Source organism: Malaclemys terrapin, chromosome 5 (assembly GCF_027887155.1).
Source record: "Malaclemys terrapin pileata isolate rMalTer1 chromosome 5, rMalTer1.hap1, whole genome shotgun sequence".
Lineage (NCBI taxonomy): Eukaryota > Metazoa > Chordata > Testudines > Emydidae > Malaclemys > Malaclemys terrapin.
The window spans coordinates 126,562,818-126,586,145 of record NC_071509.1 but is presented as its reverse complement, the minus strand read 5'-3'; the positions used below and the strand labels follow the sequence as shown (position 1 = coordinate 126,586,145).

The window sequence follows — 23,328 nt, the reverse complement described above, 5'->3', positions numbered from 1 at the left end:
GGCAGAAAGCATTAGCTGCATTTTATAACACCTATCACCCTGGTACATGAGCACTAGATGAAACTAAGAGGCACAAAAGCTAGAATAAAAGCTGTTTTCTTCTCTGGTTCCATTGGGGCTTCAATTTTTTATTTAAGAGCGTTATTTCAGGGGAAGGCTATATTGAAAACTTGTGTGTTGCATCTTCATTAGACTTGGCCTCCTCCTGATCCCTGCTGATGCAGAGCTTCCCAGTTGGGTCTACTGCCAAAACTGCTCTGCCCCCAGAGCCTGATAGTGAGAACCTGGTTTGTTCAGCTGCATTGTCCCTATGGAACATAGCTGGCTTGGGAAGTAATAGTGGTCTCTAAGGTAACTAGGTCCCAACTTATTAAACAACTTCTTGAACACCAACATTTTGAAATCTGCTGTGAAGCAAATGAGGAGCCAGTTCAGTTTGCAAAGCCTAGGGGTGATACAGCCACCACTGTTTAAGTAGCTTTGTAGCTGTGCATAATGCAAGTCAAGGAATTCAGAGGTAAGGCTGAAATCACCCTCCTCCCCAGATATTTCATCAAATCCTCTCTGTTCAAAGACCACTTCCAATAACTGGGCTGGATGATTCCAGGGTAGCCTGGAATTCCAACCCTAATTGTGAATTTCCTGGATTCCAACAGTTGCCTCTGTTTTGTAATATCATAAGGTGTTTTTTCTATGTTTAATTTCCTTGTTTCTGTTTTTTAAAGATAAAGGAGTATTTGATGGGAAATGATAAAATGTGTGTTATTCACCTCAGCCACCAGAACAGCTCCAGAAATATTATTCTGTTCTCTCAGGATGGATCTGTTATAGCAATTATAACATGCATTTCAGGAACTCTATGCATTTAGCAAACATTCACTAATTCTATCTATCCATCTCTCTCTCCCTCCCACAGGAACTGGTTTCTTGCAGGCAGACCCTCACATCTGCACAAAGTCCCATTGAAGTCAGTGGAGCGTGGTCCAGCCACACGATTGCAGGAGTGGGGCGATACATATCTGACGGCATAAATAAGCATTATAACTTCCTGGTGAGGTAGGTACTTAATATCTTATTATTGTCCATTTTACAGGTGGGTAAACCGAGGTGCAGAAAGTTCAAGTGACTAGCCTCAGCTCACACAGTGGGTCATTAGCAGAGCCAGGAACAGAACTTGTGATCATGACTGCCATATTGATGCTCTATCTATTAAACAACACTGCCACGCTCTGTGTACATACATGCAGTACTGCACACAGTATGCTTTCTATTTAGCAAAGCTAGTTCGATGTATTAATGATGTATTAAGTTAGTCTGATGATGAGGAAGAAGATATGTTGATGAAAATGGTGTCTTAAAATGAAGCTGGAGGGGAATGTCTACACACACGCACACACAGTTGCTGTGCTACATGTAAAAACTGCAGGAGCCAGCATGCTCCATGCTCAGTGGGTCATATTCTAGCCTCACATCTTGGCAACCTGAAGCTGAACAGGTGCTTACTACTGCTGAATGGAGGTCAATTAAGGTAGAAGGTGGCCCTGGGTGATTATTGATAAACATGCTACATTCCCAAAAGGCTAGAGCGAGTTCATCAGGTAATTACATGGTTGGGCAATTTTTCAAATTCTTCTATTGGAGCTGTTCTGGCCTGGGATGTGGTTAGACAATATGGTCTGTATGATATCAAAAATAATATTGATAGAAAAAAGATGCAGAATGTGTTACTAATCTTGAGTAGTTTGATTTGTGGATGCATGGGGAAGGAGAGGTTAAAGGGAGCTGTTAGGGAAAGTGATCAGGATTATGTATGAATGACTTGCCCAATTTACATTTTAAATCCAATCTACTTGGATTATTTGTATCTATACATTGATCAAGTTTCATTCCTTTTGTTGCAGGTGCCATGTATGTAAAAATCCCCATTTATGATGCTCTTTTTATTTATTAATTCAAAAGTCAGCTTAAGCCACATTTTCCAAATTGTGCAATTTAAAAAGCAAAGAACCAACACCCCCTCCCACCTCCGGCTTCCTAATGAAAGTGCTGACCTGACCTTTCCTGGTTGGCATGAGCAACTCTTCTATAACACTGAAGAGAACCAAGAAGGTTAGCCTTTCTTTCCTCTGTGTGTTACATACTTGCTGTGTTTAAAAAAGAGAAGAAGCTCTCCATTGGCATCTGCTTCCAACTTCCCCTTTATATTATTTTTGGGTCTTTTTGTTCCCAAACTCTCTTTCTTAAAGAGTTTTTTGTCAGAAACAACAAACTCATCCACCCGATGGTAAGCCGCCAGTCATTTGGACTCCATAGAGCTACAGATGGAGAAAAAGGGCTGAAGACACCCCTTGTCCTTTTTGCATTTGGACAATGGAGGTGGAGAGTCACCTGCTCCCTCTTCTGATCCCTTGGCACTTCTAGATAGTAATGGTAAGAACACCATTCCTGGGCGGACTCTCCTGGACAGCAGGGTATCTTCTCTTTTTTTATTGTAGGGATTGGTCTTGCTCCTTGCCTTCTTGTGGGAGAGAGCCCCATTTGTTTCTAATTCACCCAATCCTGGCTAGGGCATCTGATAAGGTAGTCTCCATCTTCCTCATCTGCGGTGGTTTGGGTGTGAGTGTGTCTGGTTAGGGGCCTTTACGCTCCAACCCACACTCCTCTATTCTTTGTTTTCCTCATTTCTGACACATCGCCATCTCCTTTCACACAAGAGTCCCATAAGATTCGCCAGTGTAGCTGTTGTTCCTGCAATGTGACCTCCTGCTCAACTAATGTCAGTGTTGAAACATGCCTTCTGCACTGAGACAACTGTTGGTACTTGAATCATGGACTAGAGAGAGAACATCTGAATGGCAATGGCAAGGCTAACACAGAGTCTATGTGCGTATTGCACTAGGCACAATGAAAACCCCCTCAGACCTCCTGAGATATCAAAAGCTGGGTAAGATTGTACCTGTCCCAGTTCCAAACCCCTTCTTCCTCACCATGGTTGTTTCCCATCTTGACTACTGCAATCTCATCCTCCCTGAGCCACAAGACACTCATACAAACCCTCTCTGCAGTTCATCCAGAATGTGGCCACCAAAATGATCCTCCTCACCTGCCAGTCTGAACCCATTATCTATGACTTTGAAACCATTTGCTGGCTCCATGTTCTCCTCCTCCTCAGTTTTAAATATGTTGTTGTCACTTCAAGGCTCTGAACAAGGCTCTGCTTTGCCTACATGCTTGACCTTCCCTCTTACTAGGTTTCTCTCACCGCATTCATCCACTTTTCTCTCTCCTACCCTGACCCCTACTCCTGGAGCAGATTTCTATTTCTGATGCACAAAGCCATGACCATCTCTTAATTCAAATCCCTCCTTAAGCCTCACCTTTGCCACAGTGCCCACAATTAAAGCATAATCTTTTATCACTTTAGCTAAAGAAAAACTCCATTAATAGGAGCAATAGTAGGCTCTCATCCTCTTTGTGGACTGGCCACTGAAGGGAATAGGCAAAATTCAAAACTTTTTGGAAGTTCTTTAGTCAAACATAATTCATTATGCTTAATACAGGAATGAGTGGGTAAAATTCTTTGGCCACTGAGGTACAGGAAGTCCGACTAGATGATGATCTGATGGTCACTTCTGGCTTTAAAAATCTATGAATCACATTCAGCCAAACACCACCATACATAACATGAGTAATTACATGATCTCCTTGATGCAATCATTGTCCTTCCCTTCACTACTGTTTTCTACCCTCTCTAATGGCGTCACATTAGGCTGTAAGGTCTTCCAGGCAGTGGCTGTTTGGTTTGTACAGTGCCTAGTACACTTTTGGGCACTGTAAAATTAACAATAATAGTAATGATATAGAGGAAAACGTCACCTTTCTGGCTTTCTCCGTCCAGGGAGCTGACTACTTCAGACTACACATTGGGGAAAGAGAGAGAAGCAAATGCACCAGAGTTCAAAATGCCTGTTGCACACCTGTACCCATATGGACAATTTGGCAAAGGCATATAAATCTGATGGATCAATGGCCAGCTATGTTGTGCTCCTTTATATGGTATAATGGTCAGTAAAATCAATGATTGATTCTGTATGGAAATTTCTCAGAAGTGTAAGGTCATTGTGGATGATAAAACACATCCAATAATCTGAGGGGACTTGGTAGGTCAGGGGGTTTGGGCCAAAGTCTCAGCTGGTATAAGTCAGTCTAGCTCCAATGAGTTACAGTAATTTACACCAGCTGAGGATCTGGCCCTATATATATGTAGCCTTTTACCTTTAGGTCTCTGATTCAGACCCTGCCCAGATTGGTAATAACATCTTTCAGTCACTATCAGCTATTTAATGTGTTACATGGAATGAACTGGACTCCACTGGGCATTGGTTTGCTGTCTTAACTGAGAGGTCAAGGGCTGAATGGGCACAGAGACTGAACTAGAAAGTTTGCTCCTCTAGGTGGTAGTTGTAACACCTTGGTGTGACAATACGGGGAAGTGTGCTCTGCTGTTGACTGTGATTCTTCTTATGTGGGAAAACAGAGGACTTTGGTCTTTAGGGGTGTCATTCTGGCCCTATCCCAAGCACTAGAATTCACTTTCTAAAAGATGAGAAGTGACTTGGAGTGGCAAGATGGCTGTTAATTACATTCCTGTGATGGGGATCACTCGATAGAGTGGCTGGCTGTGTCAGCAAAGCCATAAGTCCTCTGTCAACTGGTACCGTCCCACACCATCCGAGGAGCCCAAACAATGGCTGTTTACAGAAGTGTTGAACTTGCAAAAAACTTACCCAGAATATTAGTGTTTGCCAACAAATCTGTCTTGTTTTAGTAATTTAGTAACAGCTGCTGTCTTCATTATCACTTCTCTTATTGCGAGGCTTTCTCGGAGTGGTACTGCATAACAACTTGCTGCACAGTGCTGAAAAATATCTATGCAAAGCAGAGCTCTGGATAGCAGTGGTGTATGTCAGTTTTAAAAAAGAAATAGCACTTTAATTAAAGCAGACTTATGAAGATTGCCATACATAACAAGTATCTAGTAAAGGCATATTTCCCATTCAGAATAAATCACTGTACTATTGCCAGTGTTTGAAAAATCCTGATAGAGGGTGCTGGTGCTTTACTTTAACGTTTAAAAAATGGGTCAGCTTCACTTGCCTTTGTTTTCAAATCTCACCAGGTTTTTTTCTGTTGATAATAAACCCTTAGGAAAAAAGCTGGATTTTTCCCTTGTTTTGTAATGAATCCGGTGTTAGGACCAAATCCAGTGTAATAACTTAGAATGGAAAAAGATAATGTTGTGTGATAGACAGTTTGTGCTTTGAAGGATCTAGGTTACAATTCAGTGTAAAATGAGATGACCTGTAAATGCCATAGCCTGTGACACAAGGTAAGTGGCGGGTTGGGCAAAGGAATGAGAAGACAGGTAATTCAGAGCATATGAAGACAGACACTGAAATGGATTTAGTTGGCCTCTGTTTTGGAAGACAGAAATTAGCAGCAATAGATCCCTGCAGAGAGGCTTAGCCCAAAGTTGTGCCAATGGGAGAGAAAATCAGTACAGATGATTAGGTAAGACAATATTGTGCCTGTCAGTCACTAGCCCATCCTGGGGGTGGTACAGAGCTTCATGCCCCCAAAAGAGCCCCTGGAGGAGTTTGCTGTAGGGATGCACCATCCCTTAGAACAGGGTAGTGTGTTCCCCCTTGTGTATCTTGGCTACTGCAATGGGTGAGTGAGACCATAGCCCTGTTTCCTCCCAGCACTTGCCAGAGGGGGAGGGGAGGAAAAGAGGAAAGGGAGAGGGAAGGGGAGGGGCACTGAAGAGCACTAGCAGAGGTCTATTTGTGTGGTCACAGAAGTTCAGGGACTACAACTGTGCTGGGCCCATCTGTGGGATCTGCAAAGGCAGGAAAGCCCCTTGTGCCCTCCCCTTATGCACCATCATAAGTGTAAGCCACACACTGGCCCTAAATGGAGACTGGCCCTAAATATGAGCAGGGGTCAGATGGAGGTACTATTGCCACACACTTTTGTATATGGAAATTCAATTTCTAAGCTGACCTAAGTTTTATCATCATTTTGATAATTTCTTTTTTCCTCTGCCACCCTCTATCCATATTTTCTCATGACAAAATAACCAATCCCCTCGACTTTGCAGGAAGGAAAGCCAGGAGTTTATGAGAGACATGAAAGTAGTTTTTACACTGCGTTGTTAAACACTCCAACAAAATACAAACCATACAGCTTTTGTGGGGACTAGCCCAAGACTGTGTAGTGAACTCCTACAGGACCTAAGCACAGTCTCAAACCTCACCCCCGTCTGCTGTAAATGCAAGGGGGAATTTCTCACATTTTGCCTTCTGTAACATAAACATACAACAATGTGTGTATAGAAATGCATGTGTATGTATGTATATGTGTGTGTATATATATAAAAATTCCAAAACAAAACTCTGCATTGTGCCCATTTTTCCCCCGGGGAGAAGATGAAAAAACAAACAACAGATGTTAGTCATAGTGGCTTAATACACTACTGGAAAGTGCTACCGTGGTGATAATGAGCATGGTGTAAGAACCGGAATACACCAGAATAGAAAATCAGCCAGTGTTCCTATACCTGTTAGTCCTGTATGATGGCTTGGGGTGCAGTCTGGAACAGTGAGGGGTTGTGTCACCACTTGCCCTGCAACCCTAAGTGTTTTTCTGCTGTAGCTGCCAGCTTAAAACATTCACAGCCAGTCTACAAGCATTCACGTCACACCCTGTATTGTCTCTGTGCTAGACAGCCCTAGTTCGCAGCTCTGACCCTAGCGACCTGTCTACAGCCCAACATCAGCTTCCAGCAGCCTTGGTTACAACCAGCAAGGTGACCCCAACACACTCCCAGTCCCGAATATTCCCAAAATGGTACAGTCTGTAATGACCTGAAAAGTTCAGAGAAATAATAGGATTTATTTGTTGTTCTATGGACAAAACTCACCTGCTTATTAACTTAACTGGGGTAAATACACCCTTCCCTTTAAACACAGCACTGAGTTGGTTTCTCATAAAAATAAAACAACTTTATTCACAATAGGACACAGGTCAAGGGATTCCAAATAAAAGGAATAAAGTTAAAGGATTACAAGCAAATAAAAGTGAAAACATGCATCTACAAGTCTAAAACTTAATCTAGAAAGATTCAGGCTTGGTTCAAGATGGTTTCTCACCTATATTCAGTTTCCAGAGACTTCAATCCCCTCTTGGTTGAAAAACGCATTTTTCCTCAGTTTGCAAGAGCACTGTTCCCTTTTGTCGGTCTAGTGATGGATGCCAAAGATGGCTTCTCTCTTTGCTTATATCTTCCAAAGTTCAGTGACTTTGTCTCAAGAGGCTGTTCTTCTCCCTGTATACAAATGGAGTTTCCATTCTTTTGATTCCACCATGCTTAATTTATGTAGGAGAAGGTAAATAGCTGCCTTCTCTCCTGTCAGGGAGGGAACCTGTTTCTTCCTTTTTGGCCACAGACTCTAAAACATAATATCATTAAATATCCATATTTCCTCCTATAATGTTACTGACATTTCACTGTGATATCAATCACCGGTGTGTCATTACCTTCAGAAAAGACCTCATTCTATACACTCTTCTAATACAGTAATATTGTATACAATCAGTTGATTCAATTGCATATTACTTCAGGTTCAGATCCTCTGTCTTTATAGTCCAGTAAACCTTTGAAATGGGTTCTTCTGGGGGTTACCCCTCATAGTAAAATTTATTCAAACGGTGAGGAAAACAACATGAAGTTTGGTAGTGAAGGAAGCGCCATGCTCTTTATTCCCTACTTGTATTTGCTGAAATGCAAATTCTTCTGTTTCTTGCCATCTTCTCCCCTTGCTGTCTTGATGATCCTGTTTCTGCTCTTATGTAAATATGGACCTTCATTGTGTTTGCCTGAATATTGGGCTGGTCCGAGAATCAAATACACATTGTTTTGTCTAAGATAGACCTGTTTAATAACCCTGTGTGTGGTGGGGTATTCAGCCCACACCAACCCCTTAAGGGGTTAAGATAATTAGGTGGGCCAATTAACCACTTAGGGTACACCTGGAGGAGGAACCAGGGAGCAATGAGGACTGATTGAAGGATGAAGATCACCTGGACAGACAAATTGTATAGAAGAGACAGAGGTCAAATGCGGTAACCCCATTCCAGAATACATAGGGTGTATAGAGGCAAGACAAGCTAAAGACATACAAAATACAAAGCTGGGAGGCATTGCCAATTCGGAGGAGAATAGGGATATTCTGCAGGGAGACTTGAATGACCTTGTGAATTGGAGTATCAGAAATAGGATGAAGTTTAGGCTTGAAATTAGACGAAGGTTTCTGACCGTCAGAGGGGTGAAATATTGGAACAGCCTTCCGAGGGAAACGGTGGGGGCGAAGGACGTGTCTGGTTTTAAGATTAAGCTAGATACGTTTATGGAGGGAATGGTTTAATGGAAAAACATGATTTTAGCCAAAGGAATACTGTGCCATGGCAGGTAAATAGTATAATGGCTAACAAGGGTCAGGCTGGAGACTCTTGCCTACATGCTCGGGGTTTTACTGATCACCATATTTGGGGTCGGGAAGGAATTTTCCTCCAGGGTAGATTGGCAGAGGCCCTGGAGGTTTTTCGCCTTCCTCCGCAGCATGGGGCAGGGATCGCTAGCAGGAGGATTCTCTGCCAATTGAAGTCTCTAAGCCACAGGATTTGGGGACTTCAACAGCAGAGTCAAGGGAAAGGGTAGGGACGGCTTTGTGGCCTGCAGCATGCAGGGGGTCAGACCAGATGATCATAATGGTCCCTTCTGACCTTAAAGTCTATGAGTCTATGAGTCTATGTTAACAATATATCTTATGCGGAAGCTGTAAAGAGACTCTCAAAGCATCAGGTGGAGAAAGAAGAGACAATCGGCACAGGAAAATGGGAACTGCAGACAGTCTCATTCTATGAAGAATATCATAAACAGTGTGGAAGAAATATGTGATGATAAACAAGTAATGAAAATAAAAAGATTTGTTGCATTTATGATAGAAGTGATAAATTGTACCTCACAAACTGGGGGGAAAATCTGAAAAAATGAAAATTATAGCAAGGGCAGTGGAAAAATACTGATATATTAGCAATTTGTCAATGGACCATATTCATGCATTTTTGAATGAAGTTAATGGTGAAATATGACTAGTAGGGGGATCTCAATCTTCTGTTGGAATGAGCACAGTCTGATTGCTCATGGTCAAGAACTAAAAGAAAATATCCTAGAAATGAAAGCTAAACCAGATGTTGTATGTATCTAGGAAAAATGGTTGGGTTGAAAAGCTTGCGTTTAAAATCACAGGGTATATATTGCCTTTAGGCAAGACTCAAAACTAGGATGAGGAAGAGGCAGCGTTGTACTGTATAAGGGAAACATAAAAGTACATAGCAGTAGAGAATGAAGAAGTAATCCTAGACTATAATGCTGTTGAGATCTCAGTGCAGAAGAGTAATATTTCTTTAAGGATTTATAATATCTATAACCCATGTGGGAAATTAGAAAGTTTGGAGCTACAAGAAATAGTGAAGAATGCTAAAAGACCATATATTATATGCAGTGACTTAAATAGTCATAATAAATTGTAGGGAAGTAAGACAACTGTTAAAAATGTGCATGCTTAGAAAAGTTCATTGATGAGAACAATCTAGTGGTTTTAAATGATGGTAACCCAGCTAGTTTTAATGCAGCAGATAGTACTTTTTCCTGCTTAGATCTGGGAATTACAAAAGCAGATACAGCAAGTAAATGCAACTGGGAAATATACAAGGAATGGTGAGTGATCATTTCCCTATACTTATTACTTTTCAAGGACAAAGTAAGGTTGACAGTAATGGAAAATTACCCATCTCGAATTTTAAGAACACTAACTGGGAGCTATTTACAAGAAAATGTACTGACTTTTTCATTATGTGAGTGATGATATAGAGAATTTCAATATAAAGTCACAAAGGGATTAATAGCAACAGCCATACCTAGGATATTAAAGTACCCCAAAACTAAAAACTTATTTCCATTGCTGGAATGAGGAGTGCAAAATGCAGTTAAAGAAAGGAAGAAAGCCTATAAAAAAGCAAAAAGATAGAATGAATGGTGAAGATCTAATGGAGTATAAAAGAAGTAAGTCAATAGCACAAAGAATGATAAGAAAATCAAAGAAAGAGAGTCAGAGGAAGTACTGTGCACGGATAAACAAAGCTACCAAGACATCAAAAATATGCAGGAAAAGTAGAAGAATGAATGGAATTCAGTCTAAGAGCCACATCCCAGTTGTTATTGGGACTGACAACATAGTTCTGATAATGAGAAAACAGAAGTTTTAGCAGAAACTTTCTGAGGGGTGAGTTATGATGAAAACCAAAGTGAAGTTTTCCACCAGATTCAAAAACAATTCATTGAAGAGAATCATGATCTATTATGTAGTTGGGGTAAACATGAAGATGCAAAACCAGTCAGTATAGTGTCTCAGAACTTGAGAAATCCATTGATATCTGCAGAATATATTCCCAGGTAAAGATAGTATATCTAACATAATATTTAAATATCTTTCTGAAAGCAGTTTGAGTGTTATCTTGGAATTATTTAACACTATATGGGAAAAAGGAGAGATGCTGATAGGGTGGGAACATGCAGTAATTCTAATACAAGACTTCCTTCAGGGAGGAGGTCTCTCTGAGCTAGGGAGAGATGGGCATGCCCGTAGGAGGATGGAGAATGAGCCTCATGGAAGCAATGTAGGAAGCAGTGCAGGGAAACAGCAGCAAGGCGTGGCACTGTGCATACCTCAGCTGCTGGTTGCAGGGTCCCTGGGCTGTAACCCAGAGAGGAGGGTGGGCCCATGTTCCCCTACCAGCCACTGGGGAAGTGGCACCATTGAGAAGCAGTGAATTAGAACTGCCTGGGACAGTTGGTACAAAGAGACTTTGGTACACACACCCTCGGAAGGGCAAAACTATAGTGACCTGGCCAGAAGGCCAAGCCATGAAGAGGGAGCAGTTGAGCCCTGAGAGAGAAAGAGAGATGGAGTGAGCAGCTGCAGGAAGGGGAATCAGACTGGCAGAGCTAATCCCCGGCTGTGGCAACAAGGAGGCACTCCAGTGGTGATCAGAGCATCTGCCATACCTGGTTTACACACACTTTAGTCATGATTCCAGCCTATTAATAACTCTTAATACACAGGGCCGGCTCCAGGGTTTTGGCCGCCCCAAGCAGCCCAAAAAAACCAACCAACCAAACAAAAAAAGCCGCGATCGCGATCTGCGGTGGCAATTCGGTGGAAGGTCCTTCTCTCTGAGCGGGAGTGAGGGACCGTCCGCCGAATTGCTGCCGAATAGCTGGACCTGCCGCCCCTGTCCAGAGTGGCCGCCCCAAGCACCTGCTTGCCAAGCTAGTGCCTGGAGCCGACCCTGTTAATACATACTGCATACATACATCATGCAAGAATATTGATGACAGTGAGTTATTAGTGTTCAAATGATACCTCACAGGGCATATTTTGTACAAAGATTATTACAGCAGTGTGTAGCGTGTGATATAATGGTGCTTAGTGTCACACCCTGGCATAAGGCCTGAATAGCCTCTGAGTGTGCATTCCTGAGGAACTGCACAAACTCTCTATTAAACAGAACAGTTTCCCATTGCTGAGCCTGAAGATTTGATTGTTCCTGTCCCTGTTGTAACAATCTGTGGCATAAATGCAACCACTGGGGAGGGGGTGAGTGAGGAGACATATCTCCTTTATATAATCTTATTGATGTACCCTCCCCAGGGATGCAAGACTCATTAATTTTCACACTTGGGCCCCCTGTGGCCGTGACAGCCTGCAGTTAAAACCCAAACATGCAGAATGGGTAACAAGACTCAGGAATTTCTGCTTGCAGAAGCACGGGTTTCTACCACTTGATCTAGAGAGGAGTGTCCATTAGCTGTCAGTGTCACTAAGGTTTGTTTCCTCCTCACAGTAGAACTAGTAGAAAGAGAACTAATCCCAAAAACATAAGCAGTTCTGATTCCATCTGACAGAGGGGGATGGGTTGTTTGTTTACCTTCCATCTCCTTAATCTACAGTATCACTCCTCTCTTGGAACCAGGCAGCTAGCTCTGCTCTATCTACTCTTCCCCACCAGCCATGGAACTGTCCAGCCAGATTGCCATGACACTTTCTGTAGATGTCAGCAAGTGTTCTGTGAGAGGCACATATTAAAGATCCATTTGTCACTATTATACTCTAATCACTGGGGCGTTACACTACTGAGAAACCAACTATGAGCAGTATTGAGGTTGACTGTCTGGGACGAGATCAGGATGCTGTGATACATCCCAAGCCACAGTGGATGTATCTCACTCATACCCAGGGCAGATAACCACCCTCTTCCCCCATCTGCTACTGGTGGTCTTGGTGAGTGGTGCTGGGAACAGATGGATGGTAGTGTTAGGAGTTGCGGTTGCTGGTTGCAGGTGGGTGATAGTGATGGAGGTTGTGGCTGATAGGTACAGATGGTGATAGCACTAAGGATAGTAGCAGTGCTGCTGGAACTGAGGAATCAAAACAGTTTTCTTCTGAACATTAATCAAAAAACAAGTGCTTAGAAAAATTTACTTGTTCTGTCCACGTTGCTGTTACCCTGTTGGAATGTTTTGTTGCTTTGGCAAATCCCGAAACACTGAACCTTAAAGTTTGAGTGTCATTCCCTGTATCAAATATTTTTTTCAATAAGTTCAGTAGTTTCTCAATAATTAAACAAAATACTGCTCCCTAACCTAGTTTCCTAACCCAGAAAAATGTAAGAGGCCATCCAAATCCAATGTTGTTGAAAACAGAAACAACTGTAACTGCTTTTAAAAGGGTGTGTGGTGGCTTAATAATGTTAAGTAGACTTAATTATATTTTCCTCCTATGTCCAGTTGTTTTCTCCATTTAAGTTCATTATATTTCTGTCACTGTGTAGAAATAGGAACTTCTCCACCTTTCTTGGGTTCAGCTGAATACCATTGTCACCGAATATGTGTCATACATAGCTAATCTCATTCAGCCTGATCCAGTATTTGTTCCTGTTCAGTTTATGTCCCTTGCCTGTGGGACGCTGCAGAACATTTTGAAATCTCTCATTGTGGTTGAACATTTTCTTCCCTAAGAATCAGCAGATCATCAATAATTACTTCTATCTCATCCATATCCTCAAAGATCTTGAATTTAAAGTCAAAATGTGACCTCTGCTTGTGTTCTCATGGGGTAGTGCTCACATCTGATGGTCTTATTAAAATCTCTTGGATGTATAAAACTCCTTAACTTCTTTGGTTTTAGTTATGATGACCATACCATTAACTCAGTTGGTGTCTGAATTCATTTGGTCACATCTAATTTTACCATCCAGTCAAGTTCAGTTTTTACCTTATCTCTTGCTAGTACTAGGACTTTACATAATGCATGTGTTTGTTTGTTTGTTTTTGTGTGGCACGCTGGAATCTGTATCAGTGTAATATCTGTAATACATCCTTAGATGAATGATCCTGCCCTAATTCTAATTTGAAGCTGATCAGTTTAACTTTCTCTGTATTTCTAATAGAGTATTTTTACAGGTAAAGGGCTTAGATCAGTCTTTTACTCTAAAAAATTCTTGTAAGGAAAAACAAAAGAGGGCTACTATTTTGGAGACAGCTGCAGCCTGAACTGAAGGAGTCCTGAAATTAGAAATATAAATCCCAGCTTTAGAAGGATTTAACTACTTTAGCAAGCTATAGAAAGAAACCATAGACATAAGCAGAAGCTTAACAAAGGAAATCAATAATTGCATTCTTTGCTATATCTTAATAGGACATAAAACGTCAGGAAACCTAAGACACTTACCCGTGGAGAGTTCAGACACCCTCTCAAAAGCTGGATAAACCACTGAACTAGAGACAATCTTTAGCATTTTAAAAATGCAACCTCTTCTGGTGCAAATGGAACGCTGGTGTTACCCAAAGATGTCTTAGAAGCAGCCACTTACTAGTGTGGGCAATATATTAATTCAAAACTTGGAGCCATTGTTCTTCCTTCAAATGTTTAGTGTCTGAAAGGGCTCTTCGGCAGCCGATAGCACTTAATAGCCAGGTTTCAGGAATATATGTATACTGAATTCTCTCATAAATCACTTGGATGCTGCTTGTTTACAAACTGCATGTGCTATCAAGAATTTACCTGCCGAGTTCACAGGATAAAAGACATCAGGGGTCCTATGGAGTTTCAGAAATTTTAAATATCTGTTATTGAGAGGATCCCTGCCTTAACAGGACCCACATGGCTTTCACCACAGAGCTCAACCAGATTCCTCATACCAGGCCATTATTGTGAACTTAGTTGTACCTGCGACCCATCCTAATTAATGAATGGTGCAAAAAAAAAAAAAATCTTCAGAAACTAAAACCATGCAAATGCCAACTTCTCCAATGGAAGCACTATGAGGGGGTACAGATGATCTCTAGTTCCCTATGCAAATCTGGGATGTGAATTAATAACCTCTAAGGCCTGATATAGCAGCCTTTTTTGGCCAAAATGAGAGCACTAAAATCATTGCTGCTTGCTACCATTGGTCCTGAGCCTGAATTGGGCAATGAGGAGGCAAATCTTGAGTTTAGTTCTGCAAAGAAGCACCAGTAGCCATGCTCTCCAGCTGTAATATTATAGGCCTTTGTGATGCAGACTGGTCAGATTGTTGTATATTTGTCTGGCCCAGGAACTAGGAGTTCATCTTGAAACACATTCTCGCTGTGGTTTCAATTTTACTGAAGCCTTGTAAAAAGCAGTCTGGTGCTTTGTTGGATGGGACAAGGATATGTTGATATGTCTCAGTCTAGACACCACAGTCCCAAGGTTTCCTCATTAATAGAGCCAACAGGACAGATCACATTTCCTTAGATGGTGGATATCTCTCTACTGGTGCAAGGCTTTCCATCTGCAGCAGGATATTATCGTCCTAGGATGAACTCTTTGTTGTGAAGGACCCTGCCAACAGTAGCAAGCAGTTTACGGATATGAGCAGATGGTGCCTTGGAGCCCTTCCACCAGTATCAAACAGATTGGATCTTGCTCCCTAATTTGTGGAGAGTGCATTTGATCCAGTCATCATATCAGAGAAATTTCAAAGATCAATCCCCCTTTCTAGTCTCCAGGAGGTTCAGCTACTAAGTCAGCAACATGGGTCTGTCTGTATTTTTCTTTTTTGAAGGGATATTTCTTACCCTCTTAGTTTTACAGTTTGCTCTATTGGATTTCAAGGGCGATGTCATGTGGCAAAAATTTTGATATTGGTTTCTCTTCCCCTTACTTCTCCTCCTCCCACCTGCTTCTCAATCACGGTCCCTCCCCCCGCTTTCCCTTATTCTTTCTTCTGTCAGGGCTTTCCTTTCCTGCTGTCTGGCCTTGTCTCATTAAGCAGCTCTCACCCTTTGCACTTTTCAGCCCATCATTACTCATTTCAAAGATGTTATTGAGCCCTAAGAAATGAAAAAGGAGAAAGTTATGGGGTTGACTTTTGGCTGACTATCTGCTTTTTCATTAACAAATACCCTTTGGTAATGAAGACTTCAAGGGGGCTTCATTAGGGTTTAAGACGGGAACAGCATGAAAGTTAATTACCTGGAGCCAAGAATCCATATTTTCCCTTTAGCAACCCAGTACTATGCTTTAAAGGCAATCAATGGAATGTTGTCTGGCAAACATTCAACCTTTTCTTGAAATGTTCAGTGTAATTAGAGCCTCTCCTGTCTGTTAGTAGAAGACAAATTGTTTGTAGGCTGTTAGTGGTTGAGTATTGTACTGTGCCTTCAACCTTTATCATAATTATATTACCAATATTTGAGGAAATATCCTAAACTGAGAAATGGGAGCTTATTACCAAGCTAATTGGTTGATAATGAATTGCTGCTGCTCATGGAGAAATGCACTATTTATTTTTCCCCCTTCATTTTCTTTAGGGGCCTCAGTATTTGCAATGCAAATTGACTTAGATGATGTCGTCTGTGAAAAGAATTATCCATCCCATGATGATGGCTAATTTTTGTTCCTAATTGGGGCTGTGAACCATTTTTTGTGTGTGTGTGGGGGGGGGGAATCCAACCCACTCCAAACTTGGTTTGAAAGAAACACAGATGTAATTAGTCTCAGTGACCCTATGAGTAAGCAGTTTATGAGAAAGGAATGAGTGATATATATATATATATATATTTTTTTTTTGGCTAACAATGCTTTGAGACCATTATGCTGGTGTGTATCTCACCTGCTTGATAGCCGTATACAGTAATGTGATTGCTAGAATGCAAAGGGATACAATGGATTTAAAACTAGGAAATTAAGCAAGAATGCTAACAAAAAATAAGTATGTGGTGAGGGGGTGAGGGCAGTGCTGGAGAAGAGTTGATTCAGGTTTGGGGCACAGTAATAAATGTTTAATCACCTTGGTGTGTCGCACTGTTTGTAACCCCGATCACATTGGAAGCTTTTGCAAAAATAAAGAAGATGGAGTTAAAGAGCCAGTTAATCAGATTGAGCAGGAAAGTAGTGGATGGATGACTTAGCCCTGTTTGATACGTCACAAGTAGAGCAGACACTATTTAATCCCATTCAGTCATTATTAGAAAAGGAGTTACAAGAAGGATCGCAGTGAATGAGACTGATCATGCTGTTTGGAGCTAGCTGCAGGTGGAGAGCTGAGTTATCTGCACATCAGGACACTCTGTAGTCACAGAAGGGAAAAAAGGGAAATCTCTAGGCCAACCTGAACAGGATGTTCTGGATCAGGTGCCAAGTGCACAAATTCCAATTCCCCCCACTCCTCCAAAAGGAAAATAATGCTTAAAAGTTATAGGCTGCAATGACGCTGCACCCATTCATGCCAGCTGAGGAACTGGTCTTCTACATCCAACTGCATTAGGGTACTTTATTGATAAAGAATCACAGCAGGAGTAACAAGCACATCCCATTCTTTATTACCTTAACTTAAATGGATTTGTGGCTCTGTGACTCTGATAGCACTGATTTGAAAATATATTACAATTTACATTTTACTGTGCTGTGTCTTGTATAGTAAAGTCCACTCTGGTAATGCATGTTATGTGATGCGACAGAACATGTTGATTGCATGTTCTATAGACATACATGTTTTCCATGCATTGCTGTTGAGCAGCTGATCTGCTGGACCTGGTGCTTATAAAATAATTGCATACTCACTTCCTCACTACCCTGGTCTTTATGGCAATCTTTGTATGGAGGCTGTGAATCAGTTCCTCCATTGCCCCACCCCACTCCCAAACCTAACTGACTCACATCCCTTGCAATCACCATGCTCCAGACTTCCCTGATGATTTTGGGGAAGCTACCAAGAAGATTCCCTGGAACTTTCAAAAGGTCACTGACTCATTTTATACAAGTGTAAGCAGAGTCAGGATAAGCTCTACCCTGACATCTGGTGGTGAATTGTGGAGAGTGTGGAAAAGAACTTCAAGGGCTGATCTTGTTTGCATAGGCACACCCACCCCACCTAGCATGAGCCCAGGGCAGCCCAAAATGGTCACTTTGGCTGCTGTGTGATCCCTAGTTTCTCTGTTATTGGGGCAGGAGGAATAAAGTGTTGTTACCCTGATTATGTGACTCAAGGACAATGAAACTGTTTTATGACAGAGGGTCTCACCATCACCTAAGTAGCATTTGCTAGACAAGGGACATGGGTTCCAAAACCCAGTGAATTGAGAGAGCTTGGGGATTGGTATGTGTACCTGATAGTATGTGGCCTCCTTTGAGGGCCTGGAACACCAATTGTACTACTACCCCCCCCCCCCCCCCCCCCCGGTTGAATAGCAGAGCAAATTTTGCTTCCATTAGCAGTCTAGCTAGAGATTGCAGAGCTGAATTCACTTTGGGTCAATGGTGCACCAGCATCGAGGCTCCCCTACTACAAGCTGAAATCACTAAAAGAGCTAAAATGGCTGAGCTGAGATCACTGAGTGCTGTGTTAACTAGTAAGGGAGCCTGAAGATATATTGTTAAGCAGCTGGCAGAGTGGAGCAGTTTGCAGGGGCAGCTGGAGCAGTTCATGGGACGGCTGGTGGAGCGGCTGGCAGAGCCGAGCAGTTTGTGGGACGACTGGAGCGGCCCACGGAACAGCGAACGGAGCGGTTTGCGGGGACAGCTGGAGGAGTGGCGCGGTGCGGCTGGTAGAGTGGAGCCATTTGTGGTGAAGGCTGCAGCAGAACTCCATGGAGAGGCGGGGCAGTCGGCCTCAGATCATGTAAGGTACCCCTTAATACCCCCCCATTTCCACCCAGGCTGGGGGGGGGGTGTTTAAAATTCTGCAGATAAACTTTTGAACTCTGGGGCGGCACTGACCAGAGACAGAGATTTTTGGGGTTGTTGGACTTTGGGGTGATTGGACTTAAGACCCTAAGGGGAAAAGGACACTGCCAAACTTACTTGGAGGTGGGTCTTTTGCTCATGGTTTGTGTTATGAATCCTGTTTGTGGTGTTTCCCCAACATAATGCCGCATTGTTTCCCTCCTTTCTTAAAAAGCTTTTGCTACACTCAGACTCCGTGCTTGCGAGAGGGGAAATATTGCCTCCTAGAGGCGCCCGGGGGGTGGTATGTAATTGTCCCAGGTCACTGGGTGGGGGCTTGAGCCGGTTTTGCATTGCGTTATTGAAACGGAACCCCTAGATACTGAACCTGGCCCTTGTTGCTGCCAAATCAGAGGGGCAGAAGGGTTACACAAGAAATGGGAAGAATCTTTGGATCACCACCACGAGCCTCCTAGTGTGGACAGTCTTATGGTTTAGGCACTGGATTGGGGCTTAGGAGATGTGGGTTTAAATCCATGGCTCTGCCACAGCCTGTGTGAGGCCTTGGGGAAGTCACTTAAACTCTGTGCTATATTAATCCTCGTACTGGTGCAGAATCCAGTACAGGGACTGGGGGTATGTCTACACTGCAATTAAATACCTGTGGCTGCCCCAAGTCACTTGACTCAGGCTTGCAGGGCTCAGGCTACAAGGCTGTTTAGTAGACATTTGGGTTCAGGATGAAGGATTTTCCTAATTTAAGCCTGGCTACCTCTGCTCCCCTATGGGCCTTGCAATAGCTAGAACATTACATAGGTTCTGACTAACCCTTTCCTAACCTGGAATGCCCCCTGCCCACTCCAGCAACAGGAAGGAGGCCCAGAGGCTTTGTGCCTGGTGGGGAAGATCTTTTGTGCTAGGCGCATTACCCAGGGTGTGGTCCCCACAGCCACTTTTTACTGGCACTGAGCCACCAATCAGGCTCCCATGGCTGGTTCCTCCATTTAAAGTTAAAAATAGGGATGAGAAGACTGATGTTGGCCATGGAAGCACCTAGGGAGAGAGCTGCCAGTGCTGGAAAGGCATTTTTAAGGGATCATTCTTGGAATTAATTGGTTTGGAGGCTTGGCCATGTCCCAGTCGGAGGGTGAGGAAGTCTGAGTTGGGTTTCAATGTCTTTTTCTCTCCAATTAAGTAGCTATAGCACCCTAAGTTACCGGCAGTATTAATATAACATGAGGGTTCAAAACAGTTATCATACTTTTTTTACCCCCTCAGAAACAGAGATCTAGGATGTCTGCCAGAAAAGTACAATAAAATAAAGATTTATTAAATAAATAAAATTCAGTGTTCTAAAATTGTTGCTGCTCTTTCTTATTTCCTCCCTATTTCTTAAAACCGTCCTTTTCTCCCTGTCTAAGGCTGACCCATTCTGTTTGTCTCCTTAATGTTTTCGCTCTGTATTCTGTTTTATTTTCTTTAATATCCTTTTCCTTCTTTCTTTGAATGCAACCTCTCTTTTCCTCTCATCTGCTTTCCTTCATATTCATCCAGTGCTTCATTCCCCTCCCAGTAATTGTGTCTCTTTTGGTCCTCAGAGTTTGGTCTCTAGCCTTTTGCTGCCCCTGAGCATGTGTCAATGCATCCTTCTCTCTCTCATTTTCTACTTGATAATACTTACCACTTTTTATATAGGAGCAGCCTGTGCAATGTATCCCAAACTCCCCTGCCTCATGGCTAAGGCTGTGAGTCAGTCATGGAAGTTATGGATCCTGTGACTTTCTGGGACCTCTGTGAGTTCTACAGCCTGCAGGTGTGCCTGAACCTAGGGCTGCCCGAGCAGCTCGGGCAGCCCTGGGGCCAGCTGCACTGCCCTCCCCCCCCAGCAAAAGTGGCAGTCCCAGGCTGTCCCCCCAGCACCAGCAGTGGTCCCGGGCTGCCCCCCACCAGCACTGATGATCCTGGGACTGGCGGTGGCCAGCGGCAGCTGTTCCCAGGCTGGTGGTGGCCAGATGCGGCGGTCCTGGGCCGGCCCCCACCACCAGTGGCCGTGGCAGTCCTGGGCCATCCCCCACCAGCAGAGGTGGTCCCTGGCAGCCCCCACCAGCAGTGGTGGTCCTGGGCCGCTCCCTAACCCTGAGCTTCAGTGGGCACCTTAAAGCCTCCCACAAGCACCAGTGGGCACCCCGGAGCCCCACAGCACCAGCAGCCCTGGTGGCCCCCACAGAACCAGAAGGGCCCCCATAGCCACCCAGAACACCCAAGTTTTTGTCAGGTGTATATAGTACAAGTCAGGGACAGGTCACAGGGCCGTGAATTTTTGTTTATTGCCTGTGATCTGTCCATAATTTTAACTAAAAACACCCGTGACTACAACGTAGCCTTACCTATGGCTGGTGCACTGTGCTCCCTTTTCTGTAGCCAGTCAGCTCCACTTCCTGGTGCAGTGGACGACATGGGCTGAGAATATGGCTCTGCCTCCTTCTCTCTCTTTTTGGGGTGGCTTATGACTAAGTGGTGACTTCCATGAGCTCTGTGACAGACCTGCAGCCATACTTCTGACCCAATTTCGGGGTTGCTAATGAGGAGCAGTCCTTGTGCTTGGGTGTGAGTTCATGGGCTGTAATTGTGACTGGTGTTTGTATGGAGGTGCACAAAGGGGGAGAAGCTGATAATCTGTCCCTACCTAATTACAACACCTATAAGCATTGCTGTCCGCATTTTACAGACTGCTCCTGTCTCCCTCAGCTTTTTATAGGCTTCCCAGGGACTGTGCTAGCAGGGTATGTATCCCAGTGCCCTGGCCAGTCTCCCTCTTTAGCACTACTTCGTTGAGGTCTGTGCTGATCGGCCAAGAAAAGGTACTGGGCACTGTACAGCATCACAACCCTCACTGTAGGAGGAAGTTCTGCCATTGAGACACTCTGCCAGAGTCTGTACTGGCTTCCTCAGTGAATCTTGTCCAGAGAAACTAAGGCAGAAAGGACTGGGGACTAGACCAAGACCCCAGAGGGTGTCAGCATCACAGCTGGCTTTAGAACACAGAAGTTCCTTGCCCTATCATTAGTCCTCCCAGATAATTCTGCCTTTCAGGCGATTGAGCTGTCTGTCCTTGTGCCTGGACACAAAAAGATGGTTGCTCAGCAGATGGGCTGGTTCACTGCCAGGCAATCAGATGGGGTCTGGTGTTTGAAGCTTACAGTGGCGGTCCAGACAGCTTCCCATATAGCAAACAGGTCTCGGGTCTCCTGAATAATCAAGGGATTCACAGCCATAAGTTTGAGGGCCCCTGTACAGATAGTTCTTGGGAAGAACATGAATAACTTGGGATTTTTAGGAAAAATGCCAGTGATAAACCAATTGCTAAGGCTGAGAGTTAATGGTGTCAAAGAGACCTCCACAACAAAAAGGGCCAGCAACTAACTCCTTGTGACAGAGCAAGAGTAGCCAAAGGCTGTGTTTCCACATGGGACAGATTGATGAGATAATTGATTAATTACCAATTAAGGTGATTCAGCTCCTCAGCTGAGGGCCATTAAAAGCAAGACAGGAGAAGAGTAGAAGAAAGGGCTAGAGGAGCCTAGGCTTTCAGGGAGATGAGAGATTTCATCCTCTGCCTAGACTCTAAGGAGAAGATAAAAGCTTTATGTACTGGCGGGAATAAGGACTCATTCAGCACATTGTAAAAAAAATCACACTGTGGTGGGGAACCTGTGCAGGAGTGTGTGAGGACTGTGTGCAGAGAGAGGTCTGCTTTGTGGCCTTTTTAAATGAAAGGTGAGATTAGCCTTCACGTCAATAGAGCCTCCCCCACATCAAGGCTAGGAAGGGGGACTTCTGGGTTGCCAAGGCTGGCTCTGACTAAAGTAGGAGTATATTGCTACATCTATCCTGCCTGAATAGTCCCTGCTGTATGTACTATCAGTATAGCTGGTTGGGAATGGAACAAACTGATTGCTTGGTAACAAAAACAAGGGCAGTTTATGTGGTTGGTAGCTGTCTCTCCGCTATGGCTATGGTCTAGCAATCACTCTAGGGCATGCAAGTCAAGCAAATCAGCATGTAGCATGTTTTACAAAAGGATCAGCCCTAGCAAACTGCACACAAACAGCTGTGTGTATCTAAGGCACAGGTGTTTAAGCTCACCTTGCGAAGTAGCCTGGCAAGCAGAGAGATTTTCTGAGCCAGGAGTGACATGAGGCTGGCCCATAGTTGTTTCGGAAAGAGAGTAAGTATAGTCCACTACTGAAAACAAATCCATCGCTGCCTCTATAGAATCATAGAATATGAGAGTTGGAAGGGACCTCAGGAGGTCACCCCTGCTTAAAGTAGGACCAATCCCCAACTAAATCAACTATAGTCTGCTCCATTCTCGGCACTTCATCATCTGTGGAAGGTGTGGGTGTATGATATGAATTCTATCCTTAACATGCATGAGCCAGTTTATGCCTGTTTTCAAATACATGTTTTTATATGTACTGCAAGTAAAATCCTTGTGAATTAATGAGGAAGGGTATTAATTTGGTGAATAGTGGGGTGGATGGAAACCACAAGGAAATGATACAATGAGTGGACACATTAACACCACAGATGTAATGCTACTTGTCTCATGGGGTATGTATACACAAGGATAAAAGACTCATGGCACAGCCATGGCTGGCACTGGTCAGCTGATTCAAGTTCTGGCTGTCAGGCTAAAGTTCATTGTGTAGATGTTTGAGCTGGAGTGCAAGCTGTGGGACCCTTCACCCTCACAGGGTCCTAGAGCTTGGGCTCTGGCCTGAACCTGAAAGTCTGCACAGCAACTTTTCAGCCCCGAAGCTGAAGTCAGCTGACCCAGGCTAGCCATGTGTTTTTTTTTATCCCTGTGCAGACATACCCACAGTTTGGTACAAAGCAAAATGACCAGGGAGTCAGAGAGAAAACATACAGCAGATGGAGCATGGCAGCTGAT

The 23,328-nt window shown here is 43.5% G+C and overlaps 1 protein-coding gene across 9 annotated transcripts in view; it reads left to right on the top strand.

The window, feature by feature from the left end:
- The window catches only part of STPG2 (sperm tail PG-rich repeat containing 2), a 703,121-nt gene that overhangs the window by 475,242 nt on the left and 204,551 nt on the right, over positions 1-23,328 (top strand). For all 9 annotated transcript variants that reach the window (XR_008445059.1, XR_008445058.1, XR_008445057.1 and 6 more), the window contains exon 13: positions 917-1,056. Coding sequence is in view for 1 of the 9 variants with exons in the window: in XM_054029557.1 (XP_053885532.1) it covers positions 917-1,056 (140 nt within the window). In the remaining 8 variants the exon portion in view is untranslated. The remainder of the gene's footprint in view (positions 1-916; positions 1,057-23,328) is intronic.